The sequence below is a fragment of the Furipterus horrens genome, unplaced genomic scaffold, assembly GCF_987537825.1.
Source record: "Furipterus horrens unplaced genomic scaffold, mFurHor1.1.pri manual_scaffold_4, whole genome shotgun sequence".
Lineage (NCBI taxonomy): Eukaryota > Metazoa > Chordata > Mammalia > Chiroptera > Furipteridae > Furipterus > Furipterus horrens.
The window spans coordinates 122,190,273-122,212,131 of NW_028327174.1; the positions used below are offsets into that span (position 1 = coordinate 122,190,273).

At 39.5% G+C, this 21,859-nt stretch overlaps 1 protein-coding gene across 14 annotated transcripts in view; it reads left to right on the plus strand.

Moving 5' to 3' along the window:
* The window catches only part of AOPEP (aminopeptidase O (putative)), a 360,558-nt gene that overhangs the window by 31,921 nt on the left and 306,778 nt on the right, over positions 1–21,859 (plus strand). For all 14 annotated transcript variants that reach the window (XR_016510539.1, XR_016510536.1, XR_016510537.1 and 11 more), the window contains exon 3: positions 15,373–15,526. Coding sequence is in view for 10 of the 14 variants with exons in the window: in XM_090274018.1 (XP_090130144.1) it covers positions 15,373–15,526 (154 nt within the window). In the remaining 4 variants the exon portion in view is untranslated. The remainder of the gene's footprint in view (positions 1–15,372; positions 15,527–21,859) is intronic.

A 21,859-nucleotide genomic window follows, 5' to 3' on the forward strand; every position in this document is an offset into this window, starting at 1 on the left:
CCCAATAGACCAGCTCGCTGACATTTTCTCTCTTGACTTTGTGTGGGAAATTCCAGGGAAAAGCCAAGATTTCAGGGTCCAGACCCTCCGGTGTGCAATTGAAAGCCAACTTTTCTTCCCTCTTGATGGCTCAAAATGAGCAATACTATTTAGACTGCTCCCACAGCAGGCAACCAGGAATTATGTATAAGGAAATGGTAAATTAAAGACATTTTGGAATGGTCATGATGAAGTGTTTTCACCACAGAGAACGCAAAATAAAGAAAGCTTCTTGTTTCTGGAACTGAGAAAACTTTATTCTGGGCTAGTACACGCACATGTGTTTCAAAGAGTAGGAGTACAGATCGAATACATTCATCTTCTCTCTTCAGAAAGCCACTGGTGATTGAGGACTGTGTTCTGCTGTTACATCTCTCATAAGGGTTCAAATAATGCCTAGCACTTTTTAAATCTGTGTCTGGTCATTCTTTCCTTTGTGGCTTTCTTTTGTCTAATTCTTGCTTGCCTTCCTAGTGTGGAATTTACCATCTTTGGCATACAGGGAAGTCATGATTTCTTCTGGATGATGATGATTCCAGCAGGCAAGTGTATACCAGTTCTTATTGCTATGGATTTTTTAATTTCAGGGCTTGATACTCATGAATATTTTCATGTGGGTTAGCTACTGAAGTCTACCTGTGACTATCTGGAGCAGTATGAAATGGTGTGGTATGACGATGACTTTGTACTTAAGTTTAAGGGGAACTAGGTTGTCTGTGTCATAGGTCATAATGGAGGGTGAGACTTGGAAGAACAATTCTGGTGTGATGTACTCCCTTATTTTATTCATTAGCCACGAGGGAAAAGCTCATAACCTAGGGAGGTGCTTGTGTGCTCTGTTCAGTAGGTGGCGCTCTTTTACCTGGTTCACAAAAATGATCTTGAAGGTCATTCTCATGGATCTCCTGTGCCTTAGGCGGTACCATGTTGCACGGAAGGAAAACCAAAGCCTTTCTGGTGGCACCAGTGCTTGAGAAGTGGTGTCATGACCTGGCACATGGCCTGGTTAGGCAGTGCTGGTGCATACCAGCACAGGGTGTTCTTACTTTCCTTTGTTCTGGTGTCAGTTCTAGCCCTTGTTACAGGAGGACTAATGAAAGACATTCATGCCATGTGTATTCGGGAAGGTGACACTAGCTCATAAAACCAGAATGTGTAGGTTTGGCATCTAAATAGTAGCAAAAGAAAAAGAGCTGGGGTTTGCTGAAAGACCCAAGCATTGGAGAAGGAAGCCCAGAAAGGAAGTATGTCTATATGCACTTACAAATACATGTATTCCTATATTCATGCATTCCTATACATATTCCTAAGCATCTTTAATTTCTGAAACAAAGATATCCCAAAATAATGAAATAGCTTGATGTATGGAATAGTTTGGGCAGGAAGTTCTGAAACTAACAATATTGGCTAGAGAAAGGAACAATCTTGAGGTAGGAAAGCAGCAGGGATTATTGAGTAGAGAAATATGATTTGTAAATAAAAGCATCTATGAATCTGGTGTTTCTGAATGCTTCATGCTGTTGTTTAACCTACAGTGGAAAAGTTTAAAAGACAAAGTGGATTCTTGTAATAAGAAGAATTTAACTGCCTATTTTACTTTTCAGTGAAAATAATAACTCTTTAGATGCAAGAAATTTGATGAGATGCCTAACTTTGCGAAGATAAATCATCTGTTTTTGCCTCTGTGGAGCACAGTTGTATGATTTGGCTGTGTCTTTGCTGTGTGTTCAGTGAGTTTATCAAGGACTCCCCTAAGAATAGGACAATGTCTATACATGTATTTTGCATTTAATTTACTGTTAGTGAGCATGATTGATATGTAAAAGTGACTACAGTATTATGATGGTTTTTGCATATTTTTTTCTTTTTTATAAAAATTATTTTTGTAAATATTAGCAATGTTTTTCACAGGTATTACATAAAAATTTTCTCTCCTAACCATGAGCTGAATACTCCATCATGCTCTTCCTTTTTTCCTCTTCACTCTTTACCCTTTGGAAAATAGGATCTTTAAAACTATTCTTGACAGTTTTGTAGAGTAGTAAATGAAAAAAATAATTATTATAATTGTTTAACACTCTCCAGTTATAAGTATTTTCAAAACTAAATTTTAGACTGCCTCCTATGATTTTGAAAAATGACCCATATCAAATACCCATCATACCTATTAAAAAAGACAGTCATCTTTAAGGAAAATTTCAGTTCTATTTCAGAGATGAAAATGTCTCTTTGGATCATGTAGCAGCTGTCAGTGTGATTATGAGAACAATATTTGATATGATATCTCTGTCTTACTAGTGGGACAATTGAAGTCTAAGAATTTCACCCCCTAAATAAGTTCTAGTTTGAGAAGATGGCATAGAGGTGTTTGGGAACTTTCGGAAGCAGCAGACGGAGGCTAGCTGGGTGGCTGTTCAGGCCTGCACAGTTTGGGAGTGCCACTTCCTCTGGTCCCCTTCCTATTGCCTCCCACCCCTCCTCTCCCTGCTCATCTTTCTAATGATTCCTGAAATCATCCAGTGGTGTGATGGGCTTCTAGCCTCTGCAGAGGAAAAACTCTGCATTAGTACAAGTACAGTGTGTTTTCTTTGCTTTGTAGCTGGTATGGCAAGAGAGTCTAGGGCAAGTGGATTGAATCAAAAAGGAAAATGAAGGCATTCACTGTCTGTACAGGATGGCTCATTTAAAGTAAACACCATTTAAATAGTCTCCAAATGGCCCATTCTATATGAAGTCATGCAGCATGCCCCCTTTTGGGCTGTCATTCTCCTTTAAATGGATTGCTTTGTGTGCACTGGTTTTAATGCCATTCAACCTTAAACCCCATATGTGGGCCTCATCAGGCCATAGGCTTCGGTGCACATGTGGCAGCCATACCATCAACATTTTTTGTCTCTGCCTCCAGAAAGTTAGCCTAACCAACAGGGGGAGGCAACTGTAAAGACAACAGTAGTTAAGATTTCTTCAACACTTACTTTGTGCCAATTACTATGCCCTAGTGATTTCCATGTATATTATCTAACCTAATCTTCACATAATTTTATGAGGTAGACAACTATGATCATTCCCTTGTTGTAGATGAGAAAACTGATGAATCAAGAGATTAAGTAATGTGTCTAAACTGGTAAGTGTGGAGCAGGCAATTGAACCCCGGTAGTCAGATTCCAGAGCTGGAACTAAATCAATTGACATACTGAAAAGAAATGCTCTTCATCAATTCTCTTTACAAGGTAGGCTTATCCCAAACAGTAGATAATCCAGAAATTATTTCTCTTTGTCTTTGGAATGTAAGCTCTGCATTCTGGGGCAGTATTTCCACCTTGTATTTTGCCTTTTTTTTTTTTTTTTTTGCATTCTGTTTTGAAGATGAGATCAGGTATTTCCTGAGCAGCTAGCTCCCTGTGGCAGTGGGCAGTCTTCATGCAAGATGGGGTTCAGAGGAATAATCCATTAACAGACAACTCAAAAGCCACTTTTCTACCCTATGAGGATACTACTAGTTTTGCCCTGATAGTAGTGAATTAGTACCCTGCCCCCGCAACACACACCAAAGCACTGGAAGCATGCAGTTATCACAGCAGTGGCTTCAGCATTCACCCAGGTTTGGACAGGAAGCCCAGGGCTGGACACCGTTGAGAAACTTCTACAAAGAGTCCTACCAGGGTCTTTGGGAAGTGAGCTCCTGGCTGGTTCTTATTTGGCCCAGCCTCTTGATCTGCCCCTATTGGCTGTCACTTGGTGTTCTAAAACTTCAAAAGCTTGAAGTATGAAACAGTTTATTCCCCATGAGCTCCACTAAGTAGAGGAAATTTAGGAATCAAAAAATTAAAAATCTTGAGGGCTTTATAGGAGAAAACAATTTTGAACATTTAAAATATTGGTTTGGGTGATGTTTTCAATAATCGTCCCCCCCCCCCCCCCGCCAAATCTCTCCCCCCATTATTGAACTTCAGAGAAGACTGTGAAGGAGCAATGACAGTTGTAAACTATTCTTGCTGGATTTGACTCAGATTCTGTTAATACTTTCGCTATCATACTCCCAAACTCCAGGTCATTTAAGGTTTTTGACTTTTTTAAACTGCTAATCTCATTCCTCTCTCCTGCCACATCCATTCACAGCCTCCACTGCCCTCCCCACATCACCTTGAGTGTACAGATATTCTGATAAAGGAGTTGGGGCATGATGTAATTGGGCATTCTGTGAGGCTTCTCTATGACCTTGTGCAAGCATCTAACAGATACCTCTCATTCCATTAGCAGTGTTCTCTATTGAAAGCAGTTTCAGTTCTTGCTGTTTCCAAAAAGTCTCATCTTTTCAGTGTGCTAGGTGGATGGTACAAGAACCAGAGAAGCAGCAAAAAAATGAGGTCAAAAATTCAATGCAGAATGTAGGGAGAAAACCTATTGCACATAGTTTCATTTCCCCCTCCCTAGATTTATTGAGATATAATTGACATCTAACATTGTGTAAGTTTAAGGTATACAATGTGATGATTTGTATGTATATATGTGTAAATATTATGGAATGGTTACGATAATAAGGTTAGTTAACATATTCATTACCTAACATAGTTTTATTGTGTGATTAGAACTCTGAAGGTTTACTCTCTTAGCAACTTTAAAATATAGAATACAGTATTGTTAACTATGTACAGTACAGTATTGTTAACAGTCACCTTACTGTACATTACATTCTCAGAACTTACTTATGACTAGAAGTTTGTATCCTTTGAAAACCTTCACTCATTTCCTCTCAACCTCCTCCCAAACCTCTGCTCCTGTTAATCATCAATTTACTCTTATTCTATTAGGGTGTTTTTTTTGTTTTGTTTTCTTAGATTTCACATATAATGAGATCTCATACAGTGTCTTTCTCTGACTTCATTTAGCATAATATGCTCAAGGTCCATCCATGTTGTCACAAATGGCAGGATTTCCTTTTTCATGTCTGAATAATATTCCATTAATATACCATATTTTTCTCTCCATAAGATGCACTTTTTTTTATTTTCCCAAAAGGTGTGGAGGGAATGTCTGTGTGTCTTATGGAGCAAATACTGCGTCACAGACCGTGATGTGTATTACCTGACCTGTCAGCAGTGACAACAGCTCTTAGAAGGGGAAGCGATGGGCCCATGTGAAACCCCTGGGGACGCTTAAATGTCCCACTTTACTGCTGACTCTCAGGGCATCTGGTCAGTATGAAGATAGAGAAGAAAGTGATATCAGTGATACAGCTCTTAGAAGGGGAAGCGATGGGCCCATGTGAAACCCCTGGGGACGCTTAAATGTCCCACTTTACTGCTGACTCTCAGGGCATCTGGTCAGTATGAAGATAGAGAAGAAAGTGATATCAGTGATTGTGAGCAACTGAGCTTCATAAATTCTGACACTAGCGATGATGAGTTCTTGGGGTTCCCAGAAAAATAGAAGAGTACTTGAACCTTAAAGTCTCTCCTCATTTGTTAATGACAATGATGATGGTTCTTAATACTGCCGTTGACTGCTGTTCACTTTATGTGGTTGAAATATTATTCTTTTATATTTTATTTGGTTCAGAATTTTTTTTTCTTGTTTTCCTCCTCTAAACCTAGGTGCATCTTATGGTCAGCAGCATCTTATAGTGTGAAAAATACAGTATATCACATTTTCTTTATTCATTCATTATACAGTGGACACTTAGGTTGTTTCGGTGTCTTGGTCATTGAAAATACTGCTGCAGTGAACATGAGAGTATAGATCTCTCTTTGATATAGTGATTTCACTTCCTTTGGATAAATACCCGTAAGTGGAATTGCTGAATCATATGGTAGTCCTATTTTTAATTTTTCTGAGAAACCTCCAAATTGTTTTCCATAGAGGCTGCACCAGTTTATGTTCCCATCAACAGTGCACAAGGGTTCCCTTTTCTCCACGTCCTTGCTGACACTTACCTTGTCTTTTTAAATTATTTTAAATCATTTTTATTTTTAAATTACAGTTGACATACATTATTGTATTAGTTTCAGGTGTATACCCTAGTGATTAGACATTACATAAATTAATAAATGATCATCCCAATAAATCTCATTTCCATCTGACACCATACATAGTCATTAGAATATTATTATCTATATTCCCTATGCTGTACTTTATATCCCCATGGCTCTTCTGTAACAAACAATTTGTACTTCTAATCCCCTCACCTTGTTCACTCATCCTCTTAACCCTCCTCTCATCTGACAACCATCAAAATGTTCTCTGTATCTGAGTCTGTTGTTGTTCTGCTTGTTCATTTACTGTTTTTTAGATTCAGTTGTTGGTAGATATGTTTTTATTGCCACTTTATTGTTAATATTTTTTACATTTTTGTCTTCTTCTTAATGAAGACCTTTTAACATTTCATATACAGGTAACCCCCGTATAACACAGTTGTTAGGTTCCTAACAAATGCCATGTTATGCAAATCTGTGTTATATGAAACAAAGAACTAGTACAAAAAGGGGGGTTAGGTTCCAAAAATTAAATAATATATACTATTATATTTTTATAATTAAGGTAAATATCTTTATTAAAGCAATTTTCATCAAAAGTATTACATATTAATATGAATTAAGTAATGTTTTCTTCGTCATCACTACTAAGCTCCATTAACCAAATGCGTTTTCTTTTCTTTCTTTGTTTGTTCGTTTATTTATTTATTTTAGAGAGAGGGGAAAGGAGAAAGAGAGGGAGAGAAACATCACTGTGTGGTTGCCTCTCATTTGCACCCCCAACTGGGGACCTGATGTGCAACCTAGTCATGTGCCCTGACTGGGAATCAAACCAGCAACACTTGGCTCGCAGGCCGACACTCAGACCACTGAGCCACAGCTGCCAGGGCTGCAAATGCGTTTTCTTTCTGACAAGATATCCTCATCCTCTGAAATTTCTTCAGCATTATCTTGATTTCTATGCTCTATTTTTTGCAAAAAAAAAAAAAAAATTGTTATTTTAGATTGCTTGCTTTTAGCTGAGAGATCTTTATAAATTTCATTATACGGTACTAAGCACTTTTGAAGTTCTCTCTTAAACTTTTGTGCTCCTCTCAGTGCAAGGATCTTCACTTAAGAAATATGACTAACTGTTCTGCTAAGTCTAGGCCTTTCTTTATGCTTTTTAGAGTGAACTGTTTAACTTCTTTGTTTTCATCAGTGCTATTGTCCCCTAAGTTATCTTGGCACATTCCAGATATCATTTCTACCAAAATTGCTTCATCAGTTTCTTCTTCTACCAGCAATTCTTGGATATCTTCTACAGTCATATTGTGTTAGAGCAAAACCATGTTATGGAAGTACTGTGTTGTATAGGGGGTTTCCCCAATTCTCTAACCATGTTAGAGCGACACCGTATTGTAGAAGTACCATGTTATATGGGGAAATAACTGTAATACTGATTTGATGGTGATGAACTCCTTTAGCTTTTTCTTCTCTAGGAAGCTCTTTATCTGTACTTCAATTCTAAATGATAACCTTGCTAGATAGAGTAATCTTGGTTGCAGGTCCTAGCTTTTCATCACTTTGAATATTTGTTGCCAGTCCCTCTGGCCTGCAAAGTTTCTGTTGAGAAATCACCTGACAGTCTTATGGGAGCTCCCTTGTAGATAACTAACTGCTTTTCTCTTGCTGCTTTTAAGATTCTCTCTTTATCTTTAACTTTTGGCATTTTAGTGATGATGTGTCTTGGTGTGGTCCTCTTTGGGTCTAGCTTGTTTGGGACTCTCTGTGCTTCCTGGACTTGTATGTCTATTTCTTTCACCAAATTAGGGACGTTTTCTGTCATTATTTTTTTCAAATAGGTTTTCAAGTTCTTACTTTCTCTCTTCTACTTCCAGCGCCGCCATGATGTGACTGTTGGTATACAGAAAGTTGTCCCAGAGGCTCCTTAAATTGTCCTCATTTTTAAAATTTTTTTTTTTTTTTGCTGTTTTGATTCGTTGTGTTTTCTTCCTTATATTCCAAATTGCTGATTTAATTCTTGACTTCATCTACTCTACTGTTGATTTCCTATAAATTATTCTTCATTTCGGTTAGCATGTCTTTCATTTCTAACTGGTCCTTTTTTATGTTGTTGAGATTCTCAGTGTATTGAGCATCCTTATAACTAGTGTTTTGAACTCTGCATCTGCTAGATTCCTTATCTCCATTTCATTTAGCTCTTTTTCTGGACTTTTGTTCTGTTCTCTTTTGGGGGATATGTTTCTTTGTCTCCTTATTTTGGCAGCCTCACTGTGTTTGTTTCTGTGCGTTAGATAGAGCTGCTACATCTCCCAGGCTTGAAAGAGTGGCCTAATGAGGTAGGTGTCCTGTAGGGTTCAGTGGCACAGCCTCCCCTATCACCCAAGCTAGGCATTTGAGATGTACTCCCTGTGTGGACTGGATACACTCTTCTGTTACAGTTGAGCCTTGATTGCTGTTGGCATGTCAATCAGAGTGATTTACCCAGGCCATTCAGCTGCACTGACCTCCAACCATTATGAAGGATCAGCTGTGCAGGGGCCTACCCCTCAGAGCAGAACTTACTTCAGTGGGCCTCTGGTACCTGCTGAGTCAACCCTTTGAGTGTGTCACTTGTGGAGGTGCTGGGTGGTGATGCTTTGATGTGGTCTGAAGCTGTCCACTGGGTACACTGGCTCTGGGGCCCCCCAGAAGGTACAGGGCACATTTGTTCTGCCCAGGGCCACCTTTCATGGGCTACAAAGCAATCTGCAGATGGCTGCTACTTGTGCTGGGCTTAGAGGTGCCCAGGTGGGGCCAAGTTGTGAACCAAAGCCAGCTGCTGCTAGAGCCAGGCCTGGGGCCACTTAGTGAGAGGTATGGGGCATACTGAATCCAGATGCTCCTCTGTTGGAGAGATTTTAGGAAAATCTGATGCATGAGCTAAGACAGGCCATTTGTATGGAAAAGCCCCTGGAAACAGTTTGGGTGGGCCTGAAAGTTGGGTGGGTGGGGCCTCAGGGAATCACCAGGACAGGGCAAACAGTGTGAGCCAGGTTTGATGGAGTCTCAGATATGGCGCCTGCTTGCTAACTCTGTGTGGGGAGGGCTTAGAGGGGGAACAATGTCCTCTGCCATCATTTCTGTCTGGGAGAAAGCTGTCCTCCTCCCTAGCTCTTGCCCTGATGCTTGACAACTTAGTTCCTTCCTGTATGTCTGATGCCTTTCAAGATGCTTCCCAGGCACTGGAGCTCAGAGGGAGTGGATCAGAGTAAGTCCATGTGCAGGCCCTTTAAGAGGAACTGCTTGGGAATCCAGAAGCCCTCTGTATCCCTCAGCCTCAATCCCTGCTGGTTTTTACAGCCAGAAGTTATGGGGACTTTTCTTCCTGGCACTGGCACCCTGGAATGGGGTGCCTGGTTTGGGGCTGGGACCCCTCACCTCTCAGGGGGAACCTCTGATATTCCTCCAAATTTTTATCCGCCACTCATGGATGTGAGATCAGCCCATTCCATGTCTCTGCCCCTCCTACCAGTCTTGATATGGCTTCTTCTTTAATTTCCTAGTTGGAGGACTTTCATTCAGTCAGATTTCAGGAGATTCTGAATTATGGTTGTTCGGTAGTTAGTTGTAATTTTGATGTGGTTATGGAAAGAGGCAAGTACTGCATTTACCTATGCTGCTACCTTGCCTGGAAGTCCCTCATCTTTTTTGATGATAGCCATTTTAACAGGTATGAAGTGATATCTCCTTGTGGTTTTAATTTGTATTTTTTAATGTTGACGTTGAGCATATTTTCATACACTTGTTGGCCATTTGTAAATCATCTTTTTAAATTGGGTTATTTGATTTTTTGTTGTTGGGTTGTAGGAGTTTTTTATATATTCTGAATATTGACCCCTTATCAGATCTATGATTTGCAGATATATTTTCTCCCATTCTATAGGTTGCCTTTTTCATTTTGTTAGTGTTTTCTTTTTCTGTACAGATACTTTTTAGTTTGATGTAGTCCCACTTCTGTATTTTTGCTTTTGCTGCTTGTATTTTTGGTGTCATATCCAAAAAATAATTGCCAGTGTTTTATTCTTAAAAGGATTTCCTTTGCTTTATTTTACAGTTTACATTCAATATTGTTTTATATTAGTTGCAGATGTACAGCATAGTGGTTAGACAGTCATATACTTTCCAAAGTGTTTCCCCCGTTATTTTCAGTACCCACCTGACACCATACATAGTTATACAATATTACTGACTATATTCCCTACACAGTAGTTTACATCCCCATGACTATTTTGTAATTACCAATCTGTACTTTTCAATCCCTTCACCTCCTTAAAATGATTTCTTAATAGGATAGTACCTAGTACTTATCTCTAAATTTGCTTCTTCCTTCCAAGTTATATTTTATCATTTTAATGATATCTCAGAACCAAAAATGTTGTGTTTTATGGTAAGATTACCTTTTAATTAATTGATTTGTTAGTTTTATTTTTATATTAAGAATGCACATGTTTAAAGAATCAGATAGTTCTATTGGGTTTATTATACTTCCTTTCCAAAATGGCAATCCTCACCACCACCACCCTATTTCTTCTAATAGAAGTAACCACTTTGACCTGTTTTAGCTGATTAGTTGATTTTTATGACCATGTAGTTCAATAGGATGCTTGATTCCTACTTGGTCTTCCTACTTGGCAGATAAGGATTTGGCTCTCTTCCCCCCGACACCCTACCCCATCACACATATGCTCCTATCCCCAAATTCCATGTTCCCAGTATAATTAATGTAACTTTGATTAAATCATTATTCTTTATATGTTTGTTATTAAGAGCTGAGACTTGTAGTAAAACTTAGATTACATTATTATTTTTGTATATAACATGTAGTTTTTCATGAAGTTAATAATTGTTTTCTTCTTAGTTTGTTTTTACTATTTGCTTGGCTTTCTATGTATTTATTAACCTCAGACTCTTTGAAAGTTGTTTAAATTTTTCATGATTCTCATATTTATCAAGTTTTCTCTCAATTTCACCTTCTTGAATCAATCTCTCCCCCAAACCTGTAACCGCTTCAGTGAACACTGGTTACCCTTTCTATTGGCTACACACTTGGCCTGGGGTTGCCCTTGTCTATCAGTCTGATGGATTGCCAATCTCCATCAGGTTCCCTTTACTTCTTGCTTGTATTGGCTTGTCTGCATTCCTCTTTCTTGGTTTACGGCCTTTTTTTGCAGCATACTTTATATATTCTAGCAGCTTCCAGAGAATAGGATGCATGGGAGCTAAGTGTTTTTTTAAAACTCTGCTTGTCTGAAAATGTCCTAATCATTATGTGATTTTCCCCTCCTCTTTTTGGAAGCTTGTAGGATCTTGTCTTTGTCCCTAGGGTTCTAAATTTCATAGTTATGTATCTTGATGTGGATTGATTTATATCCAGTCCTGTGTCCTTTCAGTCTGGAAACTCAGCGACCCTTAAATTTGGGGAATTTTTATCATTTTTTTTAAACTGATGCTTTTCTGTCTTCTACCTTCTCTGTTATCTTTTTTTCTGGCGCTTCTTTTACTTGGATACTGGGCTTCCTGACCTGGTTTCTATTTTTTTCTCATCTTTTTGTTTTTATTTTTTTTTTCTTTACTTTCTAGGACTTTTCCTCAGCTCTCTCACCCACCTCACTCCTTTTATTGAGTTTTTCTTTCTTCTATCATGTTTTTAATTCTCTCTACTTTGGAATGCTCCTTTTCTATATTATACTATTCCTATTCCAGTACTGCAATAAATTCTCTTAACTCTCAATCAGTATATGATTGCTTTGAAGTTATCTACTGCTTGCTGGTCACTGTCCTCTAAGTTGCTTGCTTTTCTATTTGTTTTGGTCTCCCAGTTTTATATGACAGGCTTTCTAAAAATGCCTGGAGGTCCTTGAATTGTCTGCAAGCGTTAGGAGGAGGGGACTCAAATGCTGATTGGAAGTTCTGAATGCATGCATAAGGCTTATCAACTGCAGGCTTCATCATAGGCTGATCGTTGGAAACCTCCAATGTCAGTATCCTTAGTTGTCTTTTCTTGGGCTGGTGAGCTTTTTTCATTCTACTGCCTGGAGGATAAAAGCCTGGTTGCTCCCCTGGTTACTGTGGCTTAGTGGGTTGGGCATTGTCCTGCAAACCAAAAGGTCACCTGTTTGGTTCCCGGTCAGGGTACATGCCTTGGTTGCAGGCCAGGTCCCTGGTTGAGTCATACAAGGGGCAGTTGATCCGTGTTTCTCTCACACATCGATGTTTCTTTCCCTCTCTTTCTCTCTCCCTTCCCCTCACTCTAAAATTAATACATAAAATATATTTTTAAGAAGTCTAGTTGCTAACTTTCTGAAACCAGGTAAAGGAAGATGGCTGGTGCTCTCAGTATCTGATATGCATACACTTATCTAATCCCCTCAACTGTGCCCCGCCCCCTGCCATTCTAGAGGCTCTCTTACTCTCTATAGAAAATAAACCTCCAATTATTTTATTGGTGTGTGGGGAATGGGCAAACAGCCTGGGTGTGTGGAGTAGGCGAGGCCATTCAGGGATCTAAGCCCTTCTTAGCCAGGCCTGCTTAGTTTATACTTCCTCCACTCCCAGTTTCGGAGCTTCTAGGGGATAAAGTGAGGTGGATCTTTTTCCCCACTACTAAGTTAAGATTCAGGTTTGCTGTGCCATTTACCACTCTTTCATCTGCATTCTGACTTGCAATATTTTGCAGCTAGTTTCTCCTATGTTCTTGTAGTATTCTCCCTGTTCTTGCTGGTTTATGGCTTAAAAATATCCTTTCTGGTCCTTTACTTGGGTTTTGGGGAGAAGCAAAGATAGCTTCATGCATTTAGTCTTTTATTTTTACCTGAATGCCTCACCATTGCTATTTATTGAAACCCCAAGGGTCTGAAGTTTTAAAAGAAAAATTCAGTGGCTCATGGTAAATAGTCCAAAATATACTTCAGAGAAAGAATGGCTAGACCACAGCCTTTTGATTACAAGAATTCAGTTATTCGAGATTTTTCTTTTAAACCAAGGCTGTTCAAAAGATTTAATCCCTCACCCACAACTTCTTTCCTGTTCTTCCATCTCTCCCCTCCCACGACTTGCACCAGCTCTTATTATGTTGCCCAGTCCAAACTTCAAGTTCTTCATGGAGCATCTGCAGGGAGACATCAGTTTGAAGAGAATGAGATAGCCATGGGAAGGCAGAAAAATGAGGGAAGTGGGCATAGTACAGCATGTCATGTCAGATTCATGTCATGCTTTTATCAAGACCCCTGTGACTGTCTTCTTTAGCCTCTTCTTAGTGGCTTGAGATCAGAGCAGCAATTCTCCCTAAAGCTGTGGTTTTTCTTCCAGCCCAACAGAAGCTACACACATCACCGGAGTGACTCTGGCATCACTGAATTTGATTGTCTCTTTAGAAGGAACATGCCTTAAGCTTCTTAGTTATCTGTGAAAAGAGTGATTTCAAGAGTGGCCAGTCTGATTCCAGAAGCAGAATGAAATTTACAAGCAAGTTTGAGAGAATGGCTACCTGTATGATGGGTTTCTAGCCATTCTGAGGATGCTCTTCTATAGTCCTCTTTCAAATATATTTCCTCTAATGACTTCCAAACTTGATATATGTCATATATATTCAAAGTTGATTTCATAGTTGTTTTTTTCCTTAAGTTTAGGTCTTTGTTTTCTACTTAAATTTTTGTTTTTCTGCCCTGGCTGGTGTGGCTCAGTGGATTAAGTGCCGGCCTGTGAACCAAAAGGTTGCTGGTTTGATTCCTGGTCAGGGCACATGCCTGGGTTGCAGGCCAGGTCTCCAGTTGGGGGTATGTAAGAGGCAACCAATTGATGTATCTCTCGCACAGTGATGTTTCTCTCCCTCTCTTCCTCCCTTTCCCACTCTCTAAAAGTAAATAAATAAAATCTTTAAAAAATTGTTTTTTTAATTTTGTTTTTCATCAGAAGAGTTTTGCAGTGTATTTTTTGGATCTAAGTTGGTAGTTTCAGAGGATAATAAATAATGACCCCTTTACCTCCCTGAGTTGAGAATTAGTTGAAAGACAAAGAAGCTAAGCATATGAAGATGAAAATCTAACCCTTATTATTGATTTTTACAGGTAAAGGACTTTGAAAAATGTCATATTAGCTCTGCTTGCCAATATCGGCTTGTTAACATTTTTGCCCCTGAATATGACATCTTATCCACTCACTAACCAAATTAGACAACCATAGGCCATTCCATGATTGTTTAATCCCCTAAAACTTAAAACAAGAAAGAGAAGAATAGCTCCTGCAAAGGAATTAGTCAGGCTGAAAGAGAGGCTAGGTTGTGTTACTCAAATAGAACATGAGGAACATGACGAGTGGAGAACTGTTCCATAGTATGAGGTGATAATTCCTCTTAAGACACACCACCATCAATTTACAGCAGATGCTCAGAAAAAAAAAATACTATATAAAATCAGGTTGTATGACACATTCAGATTTCAGAAGCATTAAAATCATTTTCCTGTCTTAGTAGTAAGGAAGTATAGTGTTACAAGTTATTGATCATTTATTCCTTTGGCAAAAGCCTTCTCTAAGGTTTGGACTAACTGGCAGGCACACACTTGGCTGGGGTGAGGAGCACCAGCTGTAATTCCAGCCTTGTTACAAACTAGCTGGGAGTCCTTGGTTTCATGGAACCTCTCCAGACTTGTTTGTCATCTGCTCATTGAGGAAGGGGGTGGTCAGCCCAATAGGTTAACCAATAAAAAGGATAGGGATATAAGACCTGAACTTCCACAGTTAATTAATGTAATTTCAGAGTTGGTACTAAAACCCAGGTATCTCCTTTCTCTAGTCTCATTGTATTCTACTATATCCATTCTAGAAGGACTTGAATTTAGACAAAATAGTTAGCAGAATAGAAGTGATAATTCATTTGTTCATTCACTCATCCATCCATTCATTCATTTGTTCATTCAACTGAGCATCTTCCTTCTGGTTTTGTGCCAGGTACTGTGCTAGGCAGTAAGAATGAATAAGACATGTTTTAGTTTCTATAGCAGCATACAACCTATACTTTTATGTGTTTGCCGCTATTAGTGACCACCTCAACCACCACCATTTATTTATAGCCTCACTCGAAGGGATTCAAACTGGTTCCTGGTACAGATCCAAACCTCCCTGGCTGTCCTTCAACTATTATCTCTCTTATGCTTCCCCTGAGAGCTGGAATAATGTCCCTTCAGTTGATATGACCCACCTCCAAGAACTGGCTTATACCATCTTAGGACATGAGTTCTTCAAGTGCCTAAAGAGAAAAAATACAGGTAAGGTTCAGAACCATATATTGGCCTCATTAGATTTTTCTTTCTGTCTATAGGGTGCTTAAGCTGGCATTACTATGTAACCATGCCAATGCCAGCCTCCACCTTCACAATTGCAGTGGGATCCTGGACAGAAATGAAGCCAGAGACTCGCTCATCAAATGATCTAGCAGCAGAGAGATCCTTCTCACCTTCCAAGGCTGACTTCAGGTTTGTATTTGGAGGCTTGCTGAAAAACAAACACTTGAGGGAGCAGAATGATACATGTATTTGAAGCGCTGGGAACGTGAGTCATCCCTGCTGAAAAACTAAACCAAAATATGATTAATCAAAGCAGGAAAAGCTCTACTGGGAGGGAAAGAGAGTTGAGAGGCCGAAATGTGGGCATATTGTTTATGCAGAAAGAACAAGAAGAAAATAAGTATATATGAAATCCTCTGTGAAGTGAGGTGAAATATTTTTGTGCATTTGGTTAAGTCAACAGTATCTTCAGATTTAATACTTTCCCCTCTTCCTACACCTTTTAATAGGATTCTTTTGTAGTCCATTCTGCTGTTTTGGTTCCAGTGACTGCTGTTAGGAGTGTCATTGTGGGGACAGTGGGGAAGCTGAACCTCCTTAGGAGCACAGGACACAAGGAAGCTGTCACAGGCCGTTGGGTTTTGAGAATCTCACTAGGTCAGGGCTCTGTTAACTTTAGTAGCAATTCCTTCTTTTTCAAAGTTGATCAGAGAAAATCAGTTTAACATTAAAAAAAAATGTATGGCCAGTAGATGTTCAGCTGTTCTAGCTTTGAGAGCCAAAGGGAAGAAGGGGAAAATGCACATAATAGGAACAGGAGTGTGCCCATCATACAGTGTGCCTTTATGCTTCCTTCTAGGGCTTTTACATCTAGCTCAGTTTAACCATTTTTCATATTTACGGGTAGTCACTAAGTCAGTACCTTCTGGTGGAGAACGCCCAGAGTCAGGGGACAGATGGTTTGTTCATCCTTGAAATCCAACTAAGATATGCTCATAGTACAAATTCCTTTTGTGTTGGTTTTGTTTTGCCATGTTGTTCTTGCTCTTACTGCACTGACTGTAGTGGTTGGTGTTAGAAGATAAAGCCATTGAGAGCTCTCTTATGACAGGCATATCTTACTGCCTGCATTTTGCTTTTTGGAGGAAGGAAGGTATAATTTCTACTTCTTGCTCAGTAAATTACCTATTTTGGACATAGATTGCTAATGGGATTTTACTTATGCAATCTCGAGAGAAGAAGTGAATTATAGACAGAAGTGAGATATGTTACTTTTACATGGGAATATGTAATTGCTTGTGAGGCCCTCCAGTGCTCTCTTTCCCTGTCACTGAGATCACACAGTGGGCTTCCCTTTAAAAGTCCAGGCAGCCAAATTTCTGATTAGGGAGGACAGGTGCCCTGAAGAGTCCATTGGATCCACAGTAGACTTGGTATGAGTGAGAAATAAGCTTTTTGGAGTTAAGCCACTGAAATAATAGAGATGTTTGTTATTGTAGCATATACTACCCTATCCTGAATTGATACAGAAGCCAGTGGATGTTTGAAATCAGGGAAAGTGTGGGTCTAAATATCATCTCACTTAGTTCTGAGGATAAGCTTATATGGTAGATAGGCTTTATTGACTCAATTTTTAAAGATAAAATAATGATAATGAGATTCAAACATCAACATATTCATGTTTATGTCCCTACTGAGTTGTTATACCTGGATTCATATCTGGGTTCAACCCCCTGGAGAGGTGATTCAGAATCTTACCTGGGGGTTTTTAAAAACTGTACGTTGCATCCATGCCTCACCTGGAGTCTGATCCACCTTCCCACCTGGAGAGTCAGTGTCGTGATTGAGTCACTATTATTGATTGGAATGTGTCGTGTTGTAACAGAAAACAGAAATTGTGAGCACTTCCTTCGAGGCTGAAGGTGCCATCCTCATTGGGTATGTTTCTTTAGGCAAAGCCATACTTTCCTTCTCTGCAGAATAAGGAGTTTGCCAGAGGTGAGGATTGGGGTTGAGAGGACAGTTTCTCAAATTCTTTATGGTGAAGTAACACTCTCCTTTTCACTTACAGCCTCAGGGCTGATTTACTGTTAGAGGTGTTATATAGTAGGAAAATATGTGCCTTAGGAAGGTTAGGGAAAGGTAAAGAAAGAAATTTGTTATTTTGTCCTTCTAGCTGTATTTGCAGAGATCCCAGGTAGGAGGGTGGGCAGCAATCATTTCCTGTGTGCTTTCTCTGCTGCTCACAAGCAGCTGACATGGCTGTTTACTTTTCTGCATCCGTTATTGTGAAGGAGGAGGACATGGCCAAATGAAGTGGGGATGCTGGGAAGATAGGGTATCTGAATCCTTGTTAGAGTTTATGGTAGTGGGTAAATGCACTTCCTCCCTTGTCCTCCTGAGTTCAGAACCAGTTGAGAAACAGGAGAATGAAAGAAAGATTTTTATTATTGACAGAGACTGGACTGAGAGAATACTCGGGTGTACAGTGTTAACTGACTTTCTAATACTCCGCTTCTAATTTAGACAAACTTCTCTCAGCTGCACCACTGCTAGCCTCCACATCAAAGATGCACACAGCCTGCCTAACAGCCAAAAGTACCCCCTCTGTGGGCAAGCAGATTCGAAAAGAGAAAGTCCAGAATGACCCAGTCAATCAGGTCAACTGGAGAAAGAGTGGACGGTGCTACTGCAGACAGGGAAGCTTGTCCTTGCATGGAAATGCGGGGCCTGGGCATGGAGTCCCTCCCATACTCCCTTCCATGTCCGACATGTTATGACTAAGTTTTCCCTTCATTTATCACTGTGCTTGTCCATCAGAAATGTACTGCTGATAAAATAATAGCTTACATTTGTTTAATCCTTCCCTGGCTGCGTACTTCACGTGTGCTGTCTTTAGTCATCAGAGGGTGGCTTTGTGTTTTTATCCATTACATCTCTGGCTCCACACCAACTTTGCCAACAAAGGTGCTCTGAAGTGCCAAGTGCAGTGGTGTTTTTGGTTATGCTCACATCTGGTCCCCTTGCCTTTCCCAACCCCCCTTTCTACTTCAAACCTTCCTAAGACCACTAGCTCAATTCACATAAATGTAACTTTTACAGAGGCCTTATATACCACAGGCTTTCATTTGCCTAACATGTCCATCTGGGTCCCAGAAATTTGACCAAAGTATTGGTCACTGAACTTTTGATTACTGTTCATGGGGGCCAAATGATAGGAAGAACAGTCCTTCCTTCAGCTCCACTTCCACATATTTCCATCCTACTCTGGGTGAGCATTTTAATAAATACATTAATTACAAGGCACTTAGATAAACTGTTGAAAGTTTATTAATTTTATTTGGCTGCAGTATAACCTTTTCTAGCCACAGGGGAATCTTTGTATTATGTTTAATCTCTTAAGGCCTTTGTTAAAGCATTGTCTTCACTTTGGGGCCATACAGTTTAAGCAGGACGCTTGGATAAAGTCCAGAGGAACTCAACAAAAATGATTAAAAGCATGGAAAACAGGCAGCATGGAGCATAGAAAAGCACGGAGAGGTACCGAGGGTGCTATCCCAAAAGAAGGGCAGACATGGTAGGGGACACAAAGTCAATGAAAATTGGACTTTAGAGCATGAGGCCCTTTTTCTCTCCCTTTGAAAGTCTAGAAAAGAAGGAATGGTAGATATAAATGATAGGGAAAAACTCCCGATTTCCAGAACACCCTTCACTATGAGAGGAGTCTTTCCATATCTTCCTGGCTTGCTTTGATTTGTTCATCCCTTCCTCCTGCAGAGTATTCCGAATTTCTGTCTGTGTTGCAAGTATCTCATTTTGCTTTGTATATACCAAATGCCCGAGGAAAACACATCCAGCTTCCAGACACTACTACATCATCATTTATGTTGACATCATTGTCAGCAGTGCATTGGGTGCTGGTGGTAGCAATTTAAACACTTGTGATTTTTAGGAAGTATCTACTGTGCTAGCTAAAATATGTTAATAAATTGTGTAAACATTGTACTCTGTCACTAAACTAATCAGAATAAAAATTTTTTTCTTCTAGCAAAGCTGTAAATTCCTCAAAGGTAGGGTCGGAGATTTATTCAGATGTATGTACATGGCAGCGCCATGTGGAGTGCCTTGAACAGAGCAAGAATACAGGAAATATTTACTGAGTTGTCATGCTGAACCAAGGAAGGGGTTGTGGAAGAAGCATGTGCATTCCCTGGGGAGATGTTCCAGTAATTTCTTTTGAACTAAGACAGAGAAACATTTGTGTCAGGTGGTTTTAGTACAGCCCTGTCTTCAAACAAGCGGGTGGCTGAAGGAGAACCTTTTTGAGGCAGTTTTCAATCTTGTGGCTCTGAATAAAACATGGTCACTCCCTGGAGAGACCTCTTGTAAAATAATCTGAGCCCAGCATTGTATAAGAGGGGACCAATGGTCTGGTTTCCATCATTTACTAGTCTAATGTATATTTCACCCTTCCTCCTACTCTTGGCAATATTAATAGGCAATATTGACAAAGAGGAACAAGAAACTGGAGAACCACAGGGCAGCTGAGCTCAGCTTTGAGAAAACTCCAGATTCCAAGTTTACTTAAGAAACATAATGAAGTATATGGAGAAGAAGTGACAGGGGAGAGAAGCTTATGATAACTCACGCTGCGATGAATAGTTCTTATTCCTAGGAATGGTGTGTGGATTAATTGGAAAAATGTATATAAATTATTCAGAACAGTGCATGGAACATAGTAAGTGTTAAATGAATGTAAGTAGCAGTTGCAGTAGGAGTTATTTGTGTTTATTATTCTTATCGTTAGTATTATAGATAATTAATCATTAACAATAAAATATTATTACAACCCTAACTATTAAAATGTTTACTTTGATTACAAGTCTGGGCACAAGGAACAGCTATTTACAAAACCTTCATTTGTTGATTATATTGAGAGTATATATATAGGGATTTGTAATTGAAGGTTAGTCTAAAGGAAAGATAGAACATCTTTGAATTACTACTGGTTCTGTGGAAGACATGACTATAAAAGTAACACTTCAGGAACACGGCTGTTGTATGAAGAGAGGCTCACGTGAGGAGTTGTCATAGAATTATAGTGGAAACCATTTTAAGTTTTTTGTTGTTGTTTGTTTTTAATTAAAGTATAAATATCATACAGCAGAATGAGCAGATCTTAAGTGTTTGGCTTGGTTAGTTTTTAACAATTGTTTACATGTTAACCCAGATAAAGAACATTCCATCACCCCAGTAAGTTCCCTCACACCCCTTTCCCACCAACTCCTCCCCTTCCCCAGCAGCCTCTTCCATGAGATCACTTCAGAGGTGAGGAAAAGAGGCCCCAGAGACTGAGTGGCTTGCCTCAGGTCACCATTAGCCAGGTGACCGGGTTTCCTGATCCCATGTTGGAGGCCACATGTTGGAGCCCACATGTGGCCTCCCACATGCTGGTTCCATTTTTATTGGGAACCTTAATGGTCTCACCCATAGCTTGATTGTCTTAACGTCTTGCATTTTCTCCGAGGCTTTGATTGTGAAAAACAGTGCTAATTCACCCAAATGAAATAACCATCTTTTATCTTGGATAATGCCATTCCTATCCAGAGAATTTAACTCAGTTGTTCTCTTGAACAAATTGGCTTTTCTGGTATATCTTTAGCTACCGCAAACTATTCTTTCACTTTTGGGGTTCTTGGCTACAAAAAAAATAGTCTTGCCTCATGGTGTGTTTTTAGAAAGGCTAATGGAATGCACAAAATTGTGCTTTGATAGATACGCTTTAAACTTATGCCTCTTCACCTCCAATTTCTCCGATATTTAAAGTGGTCTGAAAGCTTTTCAGTAGAGTTCAAACTTAAATTACCATAGCACATTAGGTACCTATATAACTATATTAGGAAAAGGCACTGTGGTGGTTAATTTAATAAATGGTAGTTTTCCACTTTGTGAGAGCTTTGATTAAATTGGTACACCAGCACAGTACTAGTCATTAGGTGGACACTGCAGCCTTTTTGCTTAAATGTTTACCAACAGACACCTATTCTCACTTTCTCTATAAAGCAGGGTTATCAATCTAGGGATTTTGACTCACAGTCAGTGTCAACAATTACTGTATATTCTTCCTGTCACTTTATCCTGGGAGAAGTATTTATGGGTCTTCCCCATTATTTTTCCTCTCAATGTGGAAGAACATCATTGGTGCTGGGGGCTGTGTTCTATGTACCACAGAAGGTGAGGCTTGTCTCCATAGCTGTGTGGCTCTCCTTGGGCAGTGCTGACTGTGGATGGATGAAAGATACTTCAGAAGTGTGGGAGGCTTTATTGTTGTAGTCCGCCCTTATTGGAACATATCAGTATTTTAAGGTTTGTTTGTTTTTTTCATTATTCACTGGGACTCTAATAAGCTCCATAGTTAGAACTATAATTTATAAATTAAGAGTAGAGGAGTGTTCCATTATGTTTGACTAAAAGGACCTGTTAACAGGTAAAAAATAGAGTTCCCTTTGATGTTGGTTTCTT